The sequence below is a fragment of the Phyllobates terribilis genome, unplaced genomic scaffold (genome assembly GCF_046119375.1).
Source record: "Phyllobates terribilis strain yellow unplaced genomic scaffold, ASM4611937v1 Scaffold_2__4_contigs__length_985480577, whole genome shotgun sequence".
NCBI classification, from domain to species: domain Eukaryota; kingdom Metazoa; phylum Chordata; class Amphibia; order Anura; family Dendrobatidae; genus Phyllobates; species Phyllobates terribilis.
In genome coordinates this window covers 181623267-181641669 of record NW_027362762.1, presented here as the reverse complement: position 1 = coordinate 181641669, position 18403 = coordinate 181623267, and the positions used below count along the sequence as shown (strand labels likewise).

Sequence of the window (18403 nt, the reverse complement as noted above, 5' to 3'; positions counted from 1 at the left end):
TTCAGGCTTCTGTCTTTTTTAATAGTGGAAGAGCCATTTTTAATTTTTGCCAACCGATACTATTTGAGAAAACTGAGTCTGGGAGGCACCAATTACACCCTGTTGAAGCAGGTGAGTACATTATACTCGTATATGTCATAGGACGGTTCTCTCAACACTGGATCACGTATTAAATCTCTACCTTAAATGGTGCCACTGAGCAATCCACTGTACGAGAGGTGCGTGCTATAATTTAAGCTGCACTTCCCCCTACTAATTGGCTAAGAAGGAACCCCTGACTAGCTCCGTTTCATTGGTACAGACTTACCAAACTAAATCTTCTAGAAATCTGGCTTGATTTGCTCTATAAATTGTCTTACATGCCATACACCATATATAAGTGGGTGTGATGCTTTTTCCAACTTGACGAAGGGGTATGACCTAGGAAGAATTAGGCGTACATTTAGTCTAAATTGTGATGCTCAAATCTGGTAGACATCATTTTGGAGCAAGGTATCCCTACCCTGGTGTAAACTTAGACTAGACAGTCTAAAAATACAAAATTACAATATACAAAAATACAAATTTATCAAACTGCATGAATCACTTAGGTAACTTTGGCGCATTTTAAGACTATATTGCCTAAAAGTTAGTGTTAGTATATCTGCCCCAGTATGTGTGGTCCTTCTCGGCTAATCATCTGAAATAGTTCATTGCATTCAGTAGCATGATTTAAGTAGGAAATGTAATAGATGGTCCAACTACGGATCACAAGGGATGGAACGGGTCTCCTGACTGGAACTCCGCAGCCTTCCTATGAGGCTGTTGAGTTTTGGTCTGGAGACTTGTGGACGGTCCTACATCGTGGTCGTACTCGACTCTGAATGTCAGATATATGAAGCCAGCCTAACTCTGAGATATTACTTCTACTCTCCACTTTGCTGGTATTCCCTGGATTACCAGTCTGGGCACATAACACAATCTGCTGATTTTCAATGTGTGGTCGGTTGCTAACTTCATACATCCAGATTGAAGCCTTTAGGTCTTATTTTTATTTCCGTCAAACAGAAATCTAGCTCAACTTTCATAGTTTTTGGCAATGTTTAGCAATGATATCAGGCAGAATTGGCAGGCGCTCCCCACGTGTGTGTCCAACATCAAAATTACATTAAAGTAGACAAGTATTCTAAAGTCTAACAGTCGCTTACATTGTGTACATGACATTGACTATTACTAAGCATGGACTTTCTGATATTTCACTTATCTCCACTGTCCTCCTCTTGCAATACACTGAGGTGATAATTATAAAATACAAGAATAAGCACAACGTCGCCAATGTCTGTGTTTCTTGTAGATTTACAGTAATACGACATGAGTGTTCAAAAAACACCAAAAGAAATGACAGAAGTCCAATAATTATTGTATGAAAAATTAGCCACACAATAAAAATGTATAATACGATAAAACATGATTAAAAGGTCAAAGAGAGGGGAACAGGCAGAAGCATAGTAGATTTTAATATTGTCGATAAATTCACAAAAAGGGAGTTAGATTTCAGTAATATCAACAATTGCAATAACACATTTATGCATTCTGAGAAGGCCATTCATAAAAAAAACAATTATAGCACAAGAGTATAATGTTTCCAAGTTCTCGTCAATAACAAAGAAATCCCACTGCATTATCACTCACAATGGAGCAAATAGGGGCCATACCAGCAATAATATTGCAGTTTATTAACATGCATACTAGTGAATACTAACCGGTTTGTCTGGCATCAATAGCTTGTTCTTCCTCCCTTCACTCTAATGCATGTTTCGCCGTGTCTCTTCTTCAGGGAATATGGTAAAGAAAAGTGGAGGCAGTTTTTAAATAGCAATGAAAATTCGGCTGCACCAATTATAAAAGATGGCATATTATCTTACCAGGACATGAGCATAGCACATCCTAAGCAGTTAGAGGGGTGTCCACCTCACGACACATTGCATACCTAAGCAATTCCACCTCATGATGCACAACTCTATACACAACATGCCAAGTAGCCATATTGATAAGGGGCAAGAGGACCTACATAATGCCAGATTGATTCAAAAGGAACCTGAAGACCCACCTCTTCTGACAAGCGTACAACCTGCAGTAACTATCACTCCACCATACCGCTGCACGACCAGCTCTACCTTTACCTACTGTATCCTCACCCATCCCTTGTAGACTGTGAGCCCTCGCAGGCGGGGTCCTCTCTCCTCCTGTACCAGTCACCGTCACGTTTTGTTCAAGATTATTGTAATTGTCTTCGCTATGTATACCCCTTTCTCACATGGAATAAATGGCGCTATAATAATAATAATTGATGTGATTGATTTATGATACATACAGTACAGACCAAAAGTTTGGAGACACCTCCAAACTTCTTCAAAAGGTGGCTACTTTGAAGAACCTAGAATATAAGACATTTTCAGTTGTTTCACACTTTTTTGCTAAGTATATAATTCCACATGTGTTAATTCATAGTTTTGATGCCTTCAGAGTGAATATACAATTTTCATAGTCATGAAAATACTGAAAAATCTTTAAATAAGGTGTGTCCAAACTTTTGGTCTGTACTGTACATGTGCACCAACACCTAGAAATAGATATATTAATATTTTTACTATTATTGTATTTCTTTTAAATTTGCCTGAAAAGTTAGTAAAGTGATTTGTAGTTAATACATCTTTTTACATATGCAGATTTATTTAAATGTCTCTTGTTTTTTTTCTCTTCAGGGCTTGAATAATGCAGTTGCATTAGATTTTGATTATCGAGAGCAGATGATTTACTGGACTGATGTCACCACTCAGGGCAGCATGATCCGTCGTATGCACATAAACGGAAGCAATGTCCAGGTATTAAAGACAGATCAAACGCCAGCAGCTTGTTATATAGCATAAAGTTCTGCTTGGAAAACGGCCATGTATTTTTCAGAATAAAAGATGCTTAGATAACAAAAAGTAATAAAACAATACACTATATAGACAAGAGTATTTGGACACAAATCTTAAAAATAGAAATATGATATTCCATTATATAGTATACAATCCAGCCCCTCATCATTCAGTCCGGCTTAACAAACATTTGTGAAGGAATGGCTCACAGAATCGAGTGTGGACCTGTAATAGGAGCCACCTTTGTAACAAGTCAGTTTGTGACATTTCTTCCCTCCAAATATTCCACCATTAACTGTGAGTGATATCATTGGAAGGTCAAAGTATTTAGGACCTACAGCAAGTCAGCCACAAAGCGCCAGACCACTTAAAGTTACAGAGCGGAGTTGTTGAATACATTGCAAATAAAAATCGTCAACGCATTGCAAACTTCATAACTTCAAAGTCCAAACTTCCTCTAGCATTAACATCAGCTTAAAATCTGTGCTTTGGGCCTTCATGGCATTGGCTGTCATGGCCGAGCAGTTGTATGCTAGCCATACATCACCAAGCCTAATGCCAAAAAGTTGGATAGAGTGGTGTAAGAGATTTCACTACTGGACTTTGGAGCAGTGAAAACGTGTTCTGTGGAGTGAACAATCATTCTTCTCTTTCTGGCAGTCTCATGGTTTAGTGGTGGATACCAGGAGAACTTTACCTGCCTGATGGCATTGTTCCAGCTGCAAAGTTTGGTGAAGGAGGGATAATACTATGGGATTGTTTTTCAGGGGCTGGCCTAGGTCCCATAGCTCAAGTAAAAAAACTAATACTCCAGGATACCAAGACATTATTGATAATTGTAGCTTTGAACTTTAAGAAGGCCATTTTCTCTTCCAGTATGACTGTGCACAAAGGCATGGTTGGTATAGAAGGATACGACTGGGCCGCACAGAGCCCTTAACCTTATCGAACATCTTTGGATGAAGGAGATTGTGAGCTAGGACATCTCCTTCAATATCAGTTTCTGACCCCACAAATGGTCTTCTGGATAAATGGGCAAAAGTGCCCACAGAAACACTCCGAAATCTTGTACAGGGAAAATATATATTTTTGTAGAAAGCCAAAGACTGAAAGCAGTATTAGCTTCCAAAAGGGGACCAACTTTATATTAATTTGTCATGAAAGGAGGAGTAGGAGTAATGTGTAGGGGTTCCAATACTTTTCTTTAGAAAGCATTTCTAGTGCATTTCTTTGGTGGTCTTGGATAGAGGGGTGAAAGATACTAGTGGTCTAGGGTAGTGGAAGAGTTTGATTCGTTGGTGGTTTTGTGCTATGCCCTTTTCCTTGGTCTAAGCTAGAATATTAATTTTGTTTTATTTTTGTTTCTCCGGGAATCTAGAGTAATGTTGCCTTTTTGATGGTCTATGCCTAATCTACTGATTTGGAAAACTGGATTATTATCTGGACATCTGGTAGTGTACTCCCTTCCCTCAGACTCTAGTGATGTGTCTGACAGGAAACTAAATGTCATGTGCATATTGCATTAACTTTTCCTTTCTGCCATGATCGCCTGTGTCGAAGCCAGATAGGGATAGAGAGGACTTTACGGATGTGAACAGCTGCACAGTTCTTCCTTTGATCTTTACGAGCACTCTGCCTAATTAAAGACTGTCTGAAGCTCAGGCAGTATGACCTTAGATTCCTGATGGAAACACTTTCAGTAAATTATTTTTCTTGATTTACAGTGCCTCTTCTAGTCTGTAGAATGGCACTTATCCCATGTATACAAATGATACTCCTACACCCATAGACACCCATAGCCTGTAATTTGGATCAGGGGGGGGCTCGAAGTTTCGGGATCTGACGCAAAAACTGTAATCAACCCTCAATTAACTCAGAAAAAGGTTTTTGGGGCCCTGTCAATTTCCAGGGAGTGGTACAGTTGTGTCTTCCCCTCCCCTATTTTTAGATTTCTTTAACTGTATCAATAAAATAAATAAACTCCCATTAACCAGCTTTTTTACAGCTTGTATAACATTATAAAATGTGAATAACAGGTTTCCAGCGGCACCAAACTAGAGCCAACTATACAGCAATATAAAAAGTTCTGTGCCGAATAACACAACTGATCCATGTCACTATCATAGGTCCTTCATCGTACTGGGCTTAGTAACCCTGACGGACTGGCTGTAGACTGGGTTGGAGGAAATCTGTATTGGTGTGATAAAGGAAGAGATACTATTGAGGTTTCCAAGCTGAATGGGGCTTATCGCACTGTGCTGGTGAACTCCGGACTGAGGGAGCCTCGTGCTTTAGTGGTCGATGTAAAACACGGGTAAGAGTCCATTGCGAATACTTCGTGTTCTATGGCGAGTTCATGTTCTTGACTTCCGAGCCGACATATAATTTGGGGCATAATCTCTTTATGCTTTTTTTTATAGTTATTTGTATTGGACAGACTGGGGAGACAATTCTTTGATTGGTAAGATTGGTATGGATGGCACCAACCGCAGCGTCATTGTGGACAGCAAAATTACGTGGCCCAATGGTCTGACACTGGATTACGTCAATAGCAGAATTTATTGGGCCGATGCTAGAGAGGATTACATTCAGTTTGCTAACCTTGATGGGACCAGCCGACACACAGGTGAGAGCTTTTGATTATCCTGGAATTTTAGGTTGCAGCATGGATTTTATTTGGTTTGGTTATAGAAGTATCAGGCGATACAGAACATAACATTAGATAATATGCGTTGTTCCAATGTATCTAAAGTGAAAAATAAAGCAACTTTACACAACTTTCTACACACACAGGAACACTCACTTTTGCCAAGTGCTCTCTACATGAGAGCCCCCAGCAGACATCTTTTGGCGGCGGTTTATCTCCCAGAGATCAAAAGGATTAACAGCCCAAAATCTGCCATATCCTTAACTTCCCCAACACTCATCTGTTCGGGGCTCCCATACACATTAGACTGTTGGTCGAACCCATCGATATTGGTGGGTTCAGCAAATATAAACCTAATATATATATTGGAGTATCCACTAAGCAAGCATTTGTCCTGGAGTTATGTTAGAGAAGCCAGCAAACAAACTGAAATTTTTCGTTTTTTGCTAGTACAATTTGGTCTCTAAGCCAATCTCTTTGGAATCACTCAGTTTATGGATTTGCTGTCTATGCAGATTTTTGTGCATGCAGCAAATCCATTAACTTGCACGTATGTGGGATTCCTCATTGTCATTGTAATATATGATTGATAAAGTTGTAAAATTTTCCCTGATGAATCCCAGAGTCATAGACAACCCCTTTAAATGGAACTGTACTTTAAACAAACTGAATAAATTAATAGTACAGGAGATTATAAAAAAAACTTTGCACAATGTATCTCATCAGGGAAATTTGTTTTCTTCCCCATTATCCTCTATGGAGGGGTGATGAGAAGTGAGCAGCAGGGAAGGAAGCCGAAGCAAACAGGAAAACACACTACAGAGCGCTGTAACGAGATTCACCTCACATCAGAGCTTGGTTAAGATCAACACAGCCTAGCTCTGCTGTATAATGTCCTCCATGTTGCTGCAGATTTTCTCTGAGCTAAAAAGTGAATGCAGATTAGACATTTCCCTCTCTGTTCCGTGCTGTGGGAGATATCACAGCAGCTTGTCTCTTTCCCCCAGCAAACAGTGGATTTCAAGTTACAGATAGATCATGGAGAGGAGAAAACTGGTGAGAATGCAGGATACAAATCACATAATGACCAGATATAGTGTTATTCTTTATACACGCCCAGGACGCCTAATTCTGCATAGTTACTTGAAAGCTCAGTTACCCTGTAAATAAAACTAAAACCCTTCTCCTATTCTATAACTATTTAGCAAGGCTTCCCTTTCTGTTTTTATAATTGCACTTGGTTCCCTCTCCGCAGTGCTTAGCCAAGATATCCCACACATCTTCGCACTCACGCTCTTTGAAGATTATATATATTGGACTGACTGGGAAACCAAATCAATTAACCGAGCACACAAGACCACTGGGGTCAACAAGACCATGCTGATCAGCACGCTCCACCGCCCCATGGACATTCACATCTATCATCTGTATCGACAGCCTGACGGTGAGAACAGCAGTGTGACTTAGATAGAAATGACAAAAAATCCCTAAACCTCCATGACATCATGTGCTTTGGGTTGTATCTCACCTTTTAGTAAAGTTTCCACAGTGTTAGTCTATTGATTGCTTGCACTCTTGTTTGTGCTGATTCTTCCATTGCTGTGTATTATGTCTACAGTGCATTAGTATTTTATGTACTGTTTATTCATGGGTTATCATCTAAACTGTTATTACATAGCTTTCTATGTTGTCTTGGGGAAACGGATATGCAGTACAATCCCAAGGGCTGAGCTGAATTTCCGGATGGTCGCCATTACAGGGTATTTGGCAGTGTTTGTATGGGATATGACGATTGTGATTTGTTGGCTTCTTCTAGTTCCCGATCATCCCTGCAAAATGAACAACGGTGGCTGCAGTAACCTGTGTCTTCTTGCTCCTGGTGGAAATTACAAATGTGCTTGTCCATCAAATTTCTACCTTGGAGCAGACGGCAAAAACTGTGTATCCAATTGCACTGCTAGTCAGGTGAGGTACTCTGTATAAGTAATAATAATACAAATCGTGGTGGTGACATGCCTTGTAATTGATGCTTTACAACAGAACATGTGCACAATGAGCCCGGCGCAGACTTTCCGCAGCGTTTCTCAATGGCTGATGTAGAAATGAAGTGTGCTGCACAACTCCCTTAACCTCATCTTTTCTATATCTGTTTAGTTTGTCTGCAAAAATGACAAATGCATCCCATTCTGGTGGAAATGTGACACAGAAGACGACTGCGGAGACCGGTCTGATGAGCCAGCTGATTGCCGTACGTAACCACATTGCCTTTGTTACCTTCTTTTGTCCCATTCACATTCATCGCTTTTGGTTTGAACTGGCTATACACATTATACATAACCAGTCCGATTCTGATAATATAGTATTGCCAGTCGGTCTGGCAGTGACTTATCCCCCCTCTCCACACTGATATAAACATGCACGCTCAGCCTAGCTTGCATGCTTGTAATGGAATCTGGAGCATTTCTCCAACAGCTATGTGTTTGTATGGTCAGCTTTGGATGTGTGAACATTATGTTATATTATTCTCGTAGACAGGAAGGTGGAACATGAAAAAAAATTAAATAGTTGTAAAAATAATATTATGGGAATTTTTAAATTCAAACTGAGTACCTCATCCTATTGGTGCTCCTCGACTGATTCTGGATCAGTTTTTCTTGTTCTTCTGTGCTCCTCCGTAATAATGGTGCAAATTTTCCCTTCAGCCAAGTGGGTGTGTACCATGAAACTGCTCGCCCACACATTTGCTTTTTCTGTTCTGATACTGGCCAATCACAATATGACTGCACCCACATAGAAGTTCTATGGTACAAGCCTAATTCGTTCAAAGTAACATTTTCAACTTTATTACCGGGGTCATAACTTTGGAATGGAGGGGCACAGAAAAAAAAGAAAAACTGTTTCAGACTCAGCGGAGCGATGCTATTGATGAGGTAATCAGTTTAAATTAAAAAATCCAGTCAAGTGTCCTCTATAAGGGGAACCCATCACATCTAATTACGCTATTCACCTGCAGATATAAGGTTACTCTGCGGGTTAATAGTGTTATGAAGTTGCTGCGCCGTGATTCTGAAAGCGTGATACTGGGGAGAAAATGAACTTTATTCCTCTAGGGAGCCGCCTGCTTTCAGTCATAGAGCCATTTAGTTGCGACTACAGTCACCCCTCACAGCACACCCTGGCACTTTGAACAACAGCAGGCTCTGCCATGCATCAATGCCACTCACTATAGTGTTGCCAGCACGCCTGTATGACTAAAAGCCGGCGTCTCCTGGGAGGAATAAAGTTCACTTTCTACCAGTAGCTGCACTTTCAGTATGGCACCCAGGCACCTTTCTAATGCTATTAACCTGCCAATTAGCCCAATATCTGCAATTAATAGTGTTATCAGACATGACTGGTTCCCTTTTCAGTGTAGTAAGTCAGACAACACAGGAATGTAAAACGAGTTTGTGCCTCGGCTTCATCCGTTTGTACTGATTTCCTTCTCTCCTTTTCTTATTGCAGCTGACTTTAAGTGTCGCCCAGGGCAGTTCCAATGTTCCACAGGAATATGTACCAATCCCGCGTTCATCTGTGATGGGGACAACGACTGCCAGGACAACTCAGATGAACTCAACTGCGGTTAGTACATCACTCTGCACTTTTGTATTGTATAGTTTGAGGCATTTGTAGTTGTGTTTTTTAGTAGTTTGAGGCAGAGATGTGTTGACAGGTTATTGTTGTAGATGTTCCTCATCTATTAAAGACACAGTAACCTAAAGCGCAGTCCCGGTCTGTATAGGCCTCCATTCTTGCATCTGGCTATAATCTGCTTGAAGTGAGGAGTATCTCTATAACTACATCACATTTCTTATGCTGTTTACAGCCTGCACAATAGTCGGCTCTCGTTCCGATGTCATTAATGTCAGTGCTACGGAGCTCTGATATGGTTTGGAGATTACTGATGCTGGGTATTGCAGTACAAGTACAATCAAGGGGTGTAGCAAATATGTGGTGTGGAGGTAGCAGTCACAGTGTGCGTCGACGAGCACTAAAGGTACCCATATACCCTTATATCACGTGTCAAACTCTGGCCCACAGGATGATAATATTTGGCCCGCGACGCTGACACTGCCTTCCCGGCTGTGCACTTTCCACTGTTTAGGCATCCTGACCAGAGCAGTAATGGCCCGGGGTAGATGTATTCTAATTTTTTTTAATGTGGGGCCATTATTCTGTCTGGAGGACTATGTGGGCCCATTGCACTGTATGGAGGAATATGTGGGGTCATTATACTGTATGGAGGACTATGTGGGGCCATTATTCTGTATGGAGCACTATGTGGGGCCATTATTCTGTATGGAGGACTATGTGGGGGCTATTATACTGTATGGAGGACTATGTGGGGCCCATTATACTGTATGGGAAACTATGTGGGGCCATTACACTGTATGGAAGACTTTGTGGGGCCCATTATACTGTAGGGAGGATTTTGTGGGGCTCATTATACTGTATGGAGGACTATGTGGGGCTCATTATACTGTATGGAGGACTATGTGGGGGCCATTATTCTGTAAGGAATGGAAAGGAAAAACATCCTCAATTGTAGACATGTTTTTAATAAATATCAAGGTTGGCCCGCGACTTTGTCCAAGTTTTTAATTCTGGTCCTCTGTGTCTTTGAGTTTGACATCCCTGCCTTAGATAGTAGGTGAGGGAACGCTCATTCAGCCACTAGTTATCTTTCTCTACCTCCCCCAGTTTTGCTCAGCCAAATATGCATGTTTTCAATCGGGAGAACGGATGAAGCTTGTGCCAGACGTTGGTGACTCGCAGATGGTCTATCTCCGAAGGAAAGAGAAGGATTGACCATGCCTGATCCTTCTCTCTTTTGACATCATCTGTTTCAGAGAATCACTTGGCTCTCATGAACATTAGACTGTGACCAGTTGACTGGTTTGGCCAATGTTGATCTAATGGGGACCACCCTCTCCCTCCCACCCCCCACAATGGATCAGTACAATAAGGCTTTTTACATAGTTACTCAACTTCCTATGTGTGCTCTATATACTGCCATCAGAAATCTTCCTATGAACCTTGGCTATGAACTCTGATCCTACTTTTTGGCTTTTACATTTAATCCTTCTCTAAAGCAAGAAATAATTTCTTTATTGTAAGAGGGGGAGGACTTGTTATTAGTGCGGGGAAATGATTGTATGTGTTACTGCTTATTATTTCAGATGCCCATGTGTGCCTACCAAGTCAGTTCAAGTGCACCAACACCAATCGCTGCATTCCTGGCATCTTCCGCTGCAACGGGCAAGATAACTGTGGCGATGGAGAAGATGAAAAGGATTGCCGTGAGTAAAGTTTCTTCCAGAAACCTTATGACCACACTTCCTATTCTCACATGCAGCAATGTCTGGATATCTTTTCTGTTGAGTTTTCTATGTCCATTGCTTTTCTGTACTACGTAGGTGACTCTTTATTGTTCTTCTCTCACTGTTTCAGCTGAAGTTACCTGTGCACCAAATCAATTCCAGTGTGCAATTAACAAACGATGTATACCCCGCGTCTGGGTGTGTGACAGAGACAACGACTGTGTAGATGCATCCGATGAGCCACATAATTGCAGTATGTGTTTTCTGATTTGTATTACAGTTTTTCTTCAGTGCATTTAATGTGCTGTATTCTGCAGCTTCTTTTGTTAGATTCACAAAACTTCTCAGATGGGCCGTCCTTGCAAACTTCAGCTGTGTAATTGGGCACTCCGGCAGCTCTGTTCTTGTCATTAAAAAAAAGCTCTGATGCTATTATGAATGGAGCCTTATTACATTGAATTGAACAATGAAGGACTCCATTCAATCACTTGTTCTTGCAGGGAATTACCATTGTTTTTTATAGCAGGTGGCTGACAAGGGCATTAAGCAACCTGTGCCTGCTAACCGGGGTATTTTTGTTTATTTCTGGGCACTAAGTTGTCTGAATTTTTTAGGCCCTATTGGGCAATACTATGTTTCTAGATCATAATAGTTAGATATTTCCTGATAGATCACTAAAATGGCATCCTTTGAAGATGCTGATTGCAACAAGACATTACAGATCTTTTCTTAATAGCCAATGATCAATAAATAAACATAATCAGCTCCTACAGCTAACACCAGGGATACATAACATTACAGTTGTGTGCATTTTACTTTGATAAAAGTGCAGTGAATTCATCTAGCCACGTTGTCCTGCAGCTCAGATGACTTGTGGGGTGGATGAATTCCGCTGCAAGGACTCTGGAAGATGCATCCCTGCTCGCTGGAAATGTGATGGAGAAGATGACTGTGGGGATAGTTCTGATGAACCCAAAGAAGAATGCGGTATGGAATGTCTTATAGTATTGTTTCTACTAAGTGAGTCAAGGTTCCTAGACATGGGCAACATGGCGGCTCAGTGGTTAGCACAGTCTCTTTACAGCTCTGGGTTTCTGGCTTCAAATCCCACCAAGTACCAAATCGGCAAGGAGTTTGTATGTTCTCCCCGTGTTTGCGTGGGTTTAATCCAGCAGGGAATTTAGTCTGTGAGCCCTTGTGGAGATAGTGATGATAATGCCTGCAAAATGTGATGGCACTATATAAGCAAGTAAAATAAATAAATAAAAGGTTTGTATCAAGCTATTCAGCTCTTACCTGTTCATAGGATAGGTGCCCCACTGTTCTATTCCTTGTGCATGGGACTGCTGGAGATGGCAACATACGGCACTCTTCTGTGTCTGACAGTCCCATGGAGAGTGAATAATACAGCCATGCGCACCATTGCTCTATTCCTTGTGCATGGGACTGCTGGAGATGGCAGCGTACGGCACTCTTCTGTGTCTGACAGTCCCATGGAGAGTGTATAATACAGCCATGCACACCATTGCTCTATTCCTTGTCCATGGGGCTGCTGGAAATGGCTGAATACAGCACTCTTCTGTGTCTGACAGTCCCATGGAGAGTGTATAATACAGCCATGCGCACCATTGCTCTATTCCTTGTGCATGGGACTGCTGGAGATGGCAGCGTACAGCACTCTTCTGTGTCTGGCAGTCCCATGCAGCATGAATAATACAGCCATGCGCACCAGTGCTCTATTCCTTGTGCATGGGACTGCTGGAGATGGCAGCGTATGGCACTTTCCTGTGTCTGACAGTCCCATGGAGAGTGATTAATACAGCCATGCGCACCATTGCTCTATTCCTTGTGCATGGGGCTGCTGGAAATGAATGAATACAGCACTCTTCTGTGTCTGACAGTCCCATGGAGATTGAATAATACAGCTATGTGCACCACTGCTCTATTCCTTGTGCATGGGACTGCTGGAGATGGCAGCGTATGTCACTTTTCTGTGTCTGGCAGTCCCATGCAGCATGAATAATACAGCCATGCGCACCAGTGCTCTATTCCTTGTGTATGGGACTGCTGTAGATGGCAGCGTACGGCACTTTTCTGTGTCTGACAGTAATATACAGCTATGCGCACCACTGCCCTATTCCTTGGGCATGGGATTGCTGGAGATGAGAGTACGGCACTCTTCTGTGTCTGTCAGTCCCATGTAGAGTGAATAATACAGCAATGTGCACCACTGCTCTATTCCTTGGGCAGGGGATTGCTGGAGATGAGAGTATGGCACTCTTCTGTGTCTGTCAGTCCCATGGAGAGTGAATAATATAGCAATGCACATGCTCTACCACGACTTCTCTGAATTGGAGAGCTCTGGAGCACCCTTCTCTAAATCAGTGGGGGCTTGGCCTTTGGCCTTTGTGATCACGTTATTACCCCCTGACTTGTGGATAGGTGATAATTTCTAAAGTTGGGTAGAACTGCTTTACCCCTTATTCATTAACTAGTGATAGCACTTATGTACTATGTGTAACTTGTATTGTTTTCCCACCCTAGATGAGAGAACATGTGAGCCCTATCAGTTCCGCTGTAAGAACAACCGCTGTGTCCCCGGCCGCTGGCAGTGTGACTATGACAATGACTGCGGGGATAACTCTGATGAAGAGACTTGCAGTATGTGCATTTTCTACTCCACGCACTTGTAGCTTTTAGTAACTTCCGTACTTATCTAGCATGGAGGATGGTGCAAGTCGTCCATGACTGGAGCACACACATAGGAACAGGTCGTGTACATCTCATCAGTAGATGTGTGATGTTCTTCTATTGCACATGGGTAGGAACATTGTGGGCTATGGAGGCCGTTTCTAACAGCCGGTGCACAGGATATAATTACATGCCCTGTGTGAACCATTCCCATCCCAAATGTCATTATGGGGTTTGGTTGCCTTGGGCATAGTGCTGCCTCCACTGGCTCGATAGAAATGAATGTGCCCCATGTGCCTCATCTTACTGGCAGCTTGTGTTATAGTCTTGTAATGTTCCTCTCCTACCCCGGGGTTCTGTTTGCTGTTCCTCGGCATTACATTCTCCTTTTTACATTTTTTCCTGCTAATGAGTCATTTCTGGGGTATCTCGATCCTTTTCATCTGTCCAGGGCCTAGATCTTCCTTCCAGCATAGCCGCTCACCTCTTGTTCTCACATGTTGTGTATTTGTGTTGGTATCATTTCACCTCATGTTATGTTTTTCTCCATTTTAACACTGTCGTCCCTGGGGCATCCAGAGGTAGGTGCAGAATGATCTCTACATATAACACCACCTAACCATACTGCTCCCCCGTACCCCTTGCTGTGTGCTTCCTGCCCTCTTCTCTTTCCTTAGTGTGGTGTGCCCCTAACAGTAAAAAACCCAAGCATGCCTCCTTAAGAACCTGAGAAAGTAACCAAGAAACATACTGGGGGAAGGTTATTAAAACTAGTGCAAGGATAAGGTTCTGCGGTTCCCTGCACCAGCCAGACAAGTCCATGCTTTTTACAAATACCTGACTGCCAAGGGCAACAGCACAACTTTTACCTTTCACCAATTTTGATGAATCCCCCCTACAGTTTTTTAGTCTGTCTAGCCTATAGGCATTATGTCAGATGATATATATTTTCATGCTTTTAAAGATAACGAAACCCTCATATGGATTATTACTGCAACCTGTTGCATATTTCAGCTTTCAGCAGAATATTCAGCACTCAGACATTGTGAAGAACGAACTGATTTACTTGGGATATTCAGCAACTATTATCTTAATTATCACAACATGGACAATTACAGGACAAAGTGAAACCAAAAAAACTATGCAGCGCATACAGCACAGTTTTAAAGGGATTGTTCTCTACTTGGACAACCTCATAATTGCAATAGTCCACAATAGAAAATTTAAAAAAACATATTGTACTCTTCTCTCACGCCAGTGTTAATCCAGTGATGTTGGCGCCTGATTTGCCGACACTCGTGGCACAACAACAATATTAACAAACTAACAATTATCAGCGCACCATCTGCTGTCCGCTCATCACTGCTCTCCCTGTCACAATTCTGGAGCTCCTGATACTATTCCAGCACAGTTGCAGTCTTCCCCCCCGGGATTTGAGGACAGTAGCATATTTTGAGTCTTTATTAAATCACAACAAGCCACTAGCATCATTACTGACATATGGGGTATATAATAATAATAATAATAATCATGGCATATGTACATTCATGGTGCGTTTTATTAATGTGCCCGCTATTGTTTTCAGGCCATATTGGATTAATTGAAACATTTGATCATCCAATGAGGTTTTTCCCTTCTTTTGGATCAACATGTTAGGGTTTATCTACCTTTAGGCTATGTATTTTTTCTTGAGTGTTTCTGCATCTCCCTGGCAGAAAAAAACGCATGCGGATTGTACATGCGGATTGTACATGCGGATTGTACATGCGGATTGTACATGCGGATTGTACATGCGTTTTTCCTGCCAGGGACATGCGGAAATGAAGCGTTCTTCACTTGCATTTCCGCATGCGGGTGTCAAGCTCTTTCCAAGTGATTTTAGCATCACTTGGAAAGTGCTTGACAACTTGGTCACACTATATAAATCCTTGCAAACTGCATGAATTTATATCGTGTGACCCGAGAGAATGGTAAAAAATAAAAAAATAATGTATACTTGCCTTCCGATGGACCCCGCAGTCTTGCTGCGCTCCTGTGCTGGCTGCTGGCAGATCGCGGTGCCCTGTACTGAAGGACCTGCCGTCACATGACTGTGACGTCACCGCAGGTCCTACAGTCCTTCGTGATCTGCCAGCAAGCACAGAGAAGGAGTCCTGGGGCCGTCGGAAGGTGAATATAATCTTTATTTTTTTATTTTATTCTTTTTTTTTACAGGTTCTATGGTACCTAGGTGTGGAGGAGATTCTCCTGTCCTCCACACCCGGGTACCATCCGGACATTAGAACGCATGGAATGCGCATCTGCAGATGCAGTGATACGCTTTTCATGCGTTCTAATGAAAGTCAATGGCGGCGAAAACGCAGCTCTTCCGCAAAATTAATGGACATGCTGCGGATTTTTAAGCGCAGCATGGGCATTGACATTGCGGCTTGTCATTGGGGACCATGGGGGATGGATTACCAAGCGTTTCCCAAGCGTTTCCGCTGCTTAAATTCCACAGCATAAACGCTTGTAAAACGCATAGTGGGCACACAGCCTTAACCTTAAAAACTATAAAACCTTGTAACATATTGACATGATACCACCTTGTAACATTTTTCACTTATTATTTTATCAAGAGCAAATGGCCATAGCATTGATTGCAACATTGGATATCTACCTATCTACATATCTACCTATATACCTATCTATCTATCTATCTATCTATCTATCTATCTATCTATCTATCGCTCATATCTACAGTGCAGAAAATAAGTATATGATACACTGCCAATTTTGCAAGTTTTCCCACCTGCAAAAAATGGAGGGGACTGTACTTTTTATTGTAGTTACACTTCAATTGTGAGAGACAGAATCTTAAAAAAATCCAGAAAAACACTTGTATGATTTTTATGTAATTAATTAGCATTTTATTGCATGAAATCAGTATTTGATACAATAGAAAAACAGAACTTAATATTTGGTACAGAAACCTCTGCTTGCAATTACAGAGGTCAGACGTTTCTTGTAGTTCTTGACCAAGTTTGTACACACTGCAGCAGGGATTTTGGCCCACTCCTCCATACAGATCTTCTCCAGATCTTTCAGGTTTCGAGGCTGTCGCTGGGCAGCATTGAGTTTCAGCTCCCTCCAAAGATTTTCTATTGGGTTCAGGTCTGGAGACTGGCTAGGCCATTCCAGGATCTTGAAATGCTTCTTACGGAGCCACTCCCTAGTTGCCCTGGCTGTGTGTTTTGGGTCATTGTCATGCTGGAAGACCAAGCCACGACCCACCTTCAATGTTCTTACTAAGGAAATGAGGTTGTTGGCCAAAATCTTGCGATACATGACCCCATCCATCCTCCCTAATACGGTACAGTCGTCCTGTCCCCTTTGCAGAAAAGTACCCGCAAAGTATGATTTTTTTCCCCCACCATGCATCACGGTTGGGACATTGTTCTTGAGGTTGTGTTCATTCTTCTTCTTCCTGCAAACATGGCGAGTGGAATTGATGCCAAAAAGTTCTATTTTGGTCTCATCTGACCAAATGAACTTCTCCCATGCCTCCTATGGATCATCCAGATGGTCATTGGTGAACTTCAAACAGGTCTGGACATGTGCTCGCGTGAGCAGGGGGACCTTGCGTGCCCTGCAGGATTTTAATTCATGATGGTGTAGTGTGTTACTAATGGTAATGTTTGAAACTGTGGTCCCAGCTCTCTTCAGATCATTGACCAGGTCCTCCCGTGTAGTTCTGGGCTGATTCCTGACCTTTCTCACAATCGCCCTTACCCCACGAGGCGAGAACTTGCATGGAGCCCCAGACCGAGGAAGATTGACAGTCATCTTGTGTTTCTTCGATTCTCTAATAATTGTGCCAACAATTGTTGCCTTCTCACCAAGCTGCTTGCTTAGTGTAATGTAGCCCATCCCCGCATTGTGCAGGTCTACAATTTTGTCCCTGGAGTCATTAGTCAGCTCTTTGGTCTTGGCCATGGTGGAGGTGTTGGAGTGTGATTAATTGTGTGGCAGGTGTCTTTTATACTGGTAAAGAGTTCAAACAGTTGTAATTAACCCCTTCAGGACCCAGCCTATTTTGACCCTAAAGACCTTGGCATTTTTGTCAATTCTGACCAGTGTCCCTTTACGAAGTAAAAACTCTGGAATACTTCAACGGATCCTAGCGATTCTGAGATTGTTTTTTCGTGACATATTGGGCTTCATGTTAGTATTAAATTTAGGTCGATAATATTTGCGTTTTATTTGTGAAAAAATCAAAAATTTTGCAAAAATTTTGAAAATTTCGCAATTTTCAAATTTTGAATTTTTATTCTGCTAAACCAGAGAGTGATGTGACACAAAATAGTTAATAAATAACATTTCCCACATGTCTACTTTACATCAGCACAATTTTTGAAAAAAAAAAAATTGGGGGTAGGAAGTTTGAAGGGTTCAAAGTTCATCAGCAATTTTTCTTTTTTCCAGCAAAATTTACAAAACCATTTTTTTAGTGACCACATCACATTTGGAGTCCCTTTGAGGGGTGTACATGACAGAAAACACCCAAAAGTGACACCATTCCAAAAACTGCACCCCTCAAGCTACTCAAAACTACATTCAAGAAGATTATTAACCCTTCAGGTGCATCACAGGAACTAAAGCAACATGGAAGAAAAAAATGAACATTTTAATTTTTCTAACAAAAATTTTCTTTTAGCCTAAATTTTTTAATTTTCACATGGGTAACAGGATAAAATGCATCCTAAAATTTGTTGGGCAATTTCTCCTGAGTACACCGATACCTCATATGTGGTCATAAACCA

At 41.7% G+C, this 18403-nt stretch overlaps 1 protein-coding gene across 2 annotated transcripts in view; it reads left to right on the top strand.

The window, feature by feature from the left end:
- The window catches only part of LRP1 (LDL receptor related protein 1), a 385437-nt gene that overhangs the window by 322394 nt on the left and 44640 nt on the right, over positions 1 to 18403 (top strand). For both annotated transcript variants that reach the window (XM_073663345.1, XM_073663344.1), the window contains exons 57-68: positions 26 to 111; positions 2745 to 2864; positions 5030 to 5217; positions 5324 to 5529; positions 6806 to 6994; positions 7367 to 7515; positions 7705 to 7798; positions 9055 to 9171; positions 10770 to 10889; positions 11041 to 11163; positions 11772 to 11897; positions 13455 to 13571. In XM_073663345.1, coding sequence (XP_073519446.1) covers positions 26 to 111; positions 2745 to 2864; positions 5030 to 5217; positions 5324 to 5529; positions 6806 to 6994; positions 7367 to 7515; positions 7705 to 7798; positions 9055 to 9171; positions 10770 to 10889; positions 11041 to 11163; positions 11772 to 11897; positions 13455 to 13571 — 1635 coding nt within the window. The remainder of the gene's footprint in view (positions 1 to 25; positions 112 to 2744; positions 2865 to 5029; positions 5218 to 5323; positions 5530 to 6805; positions 6995 to 7366; positions 7516 to 7704; positions 7799 to 9054; positions 9172 to 10769; positions 10890 to 11040; positions 11164 to 11771; positions 11898 to 13454; positions 13572 to 18403) is intronic.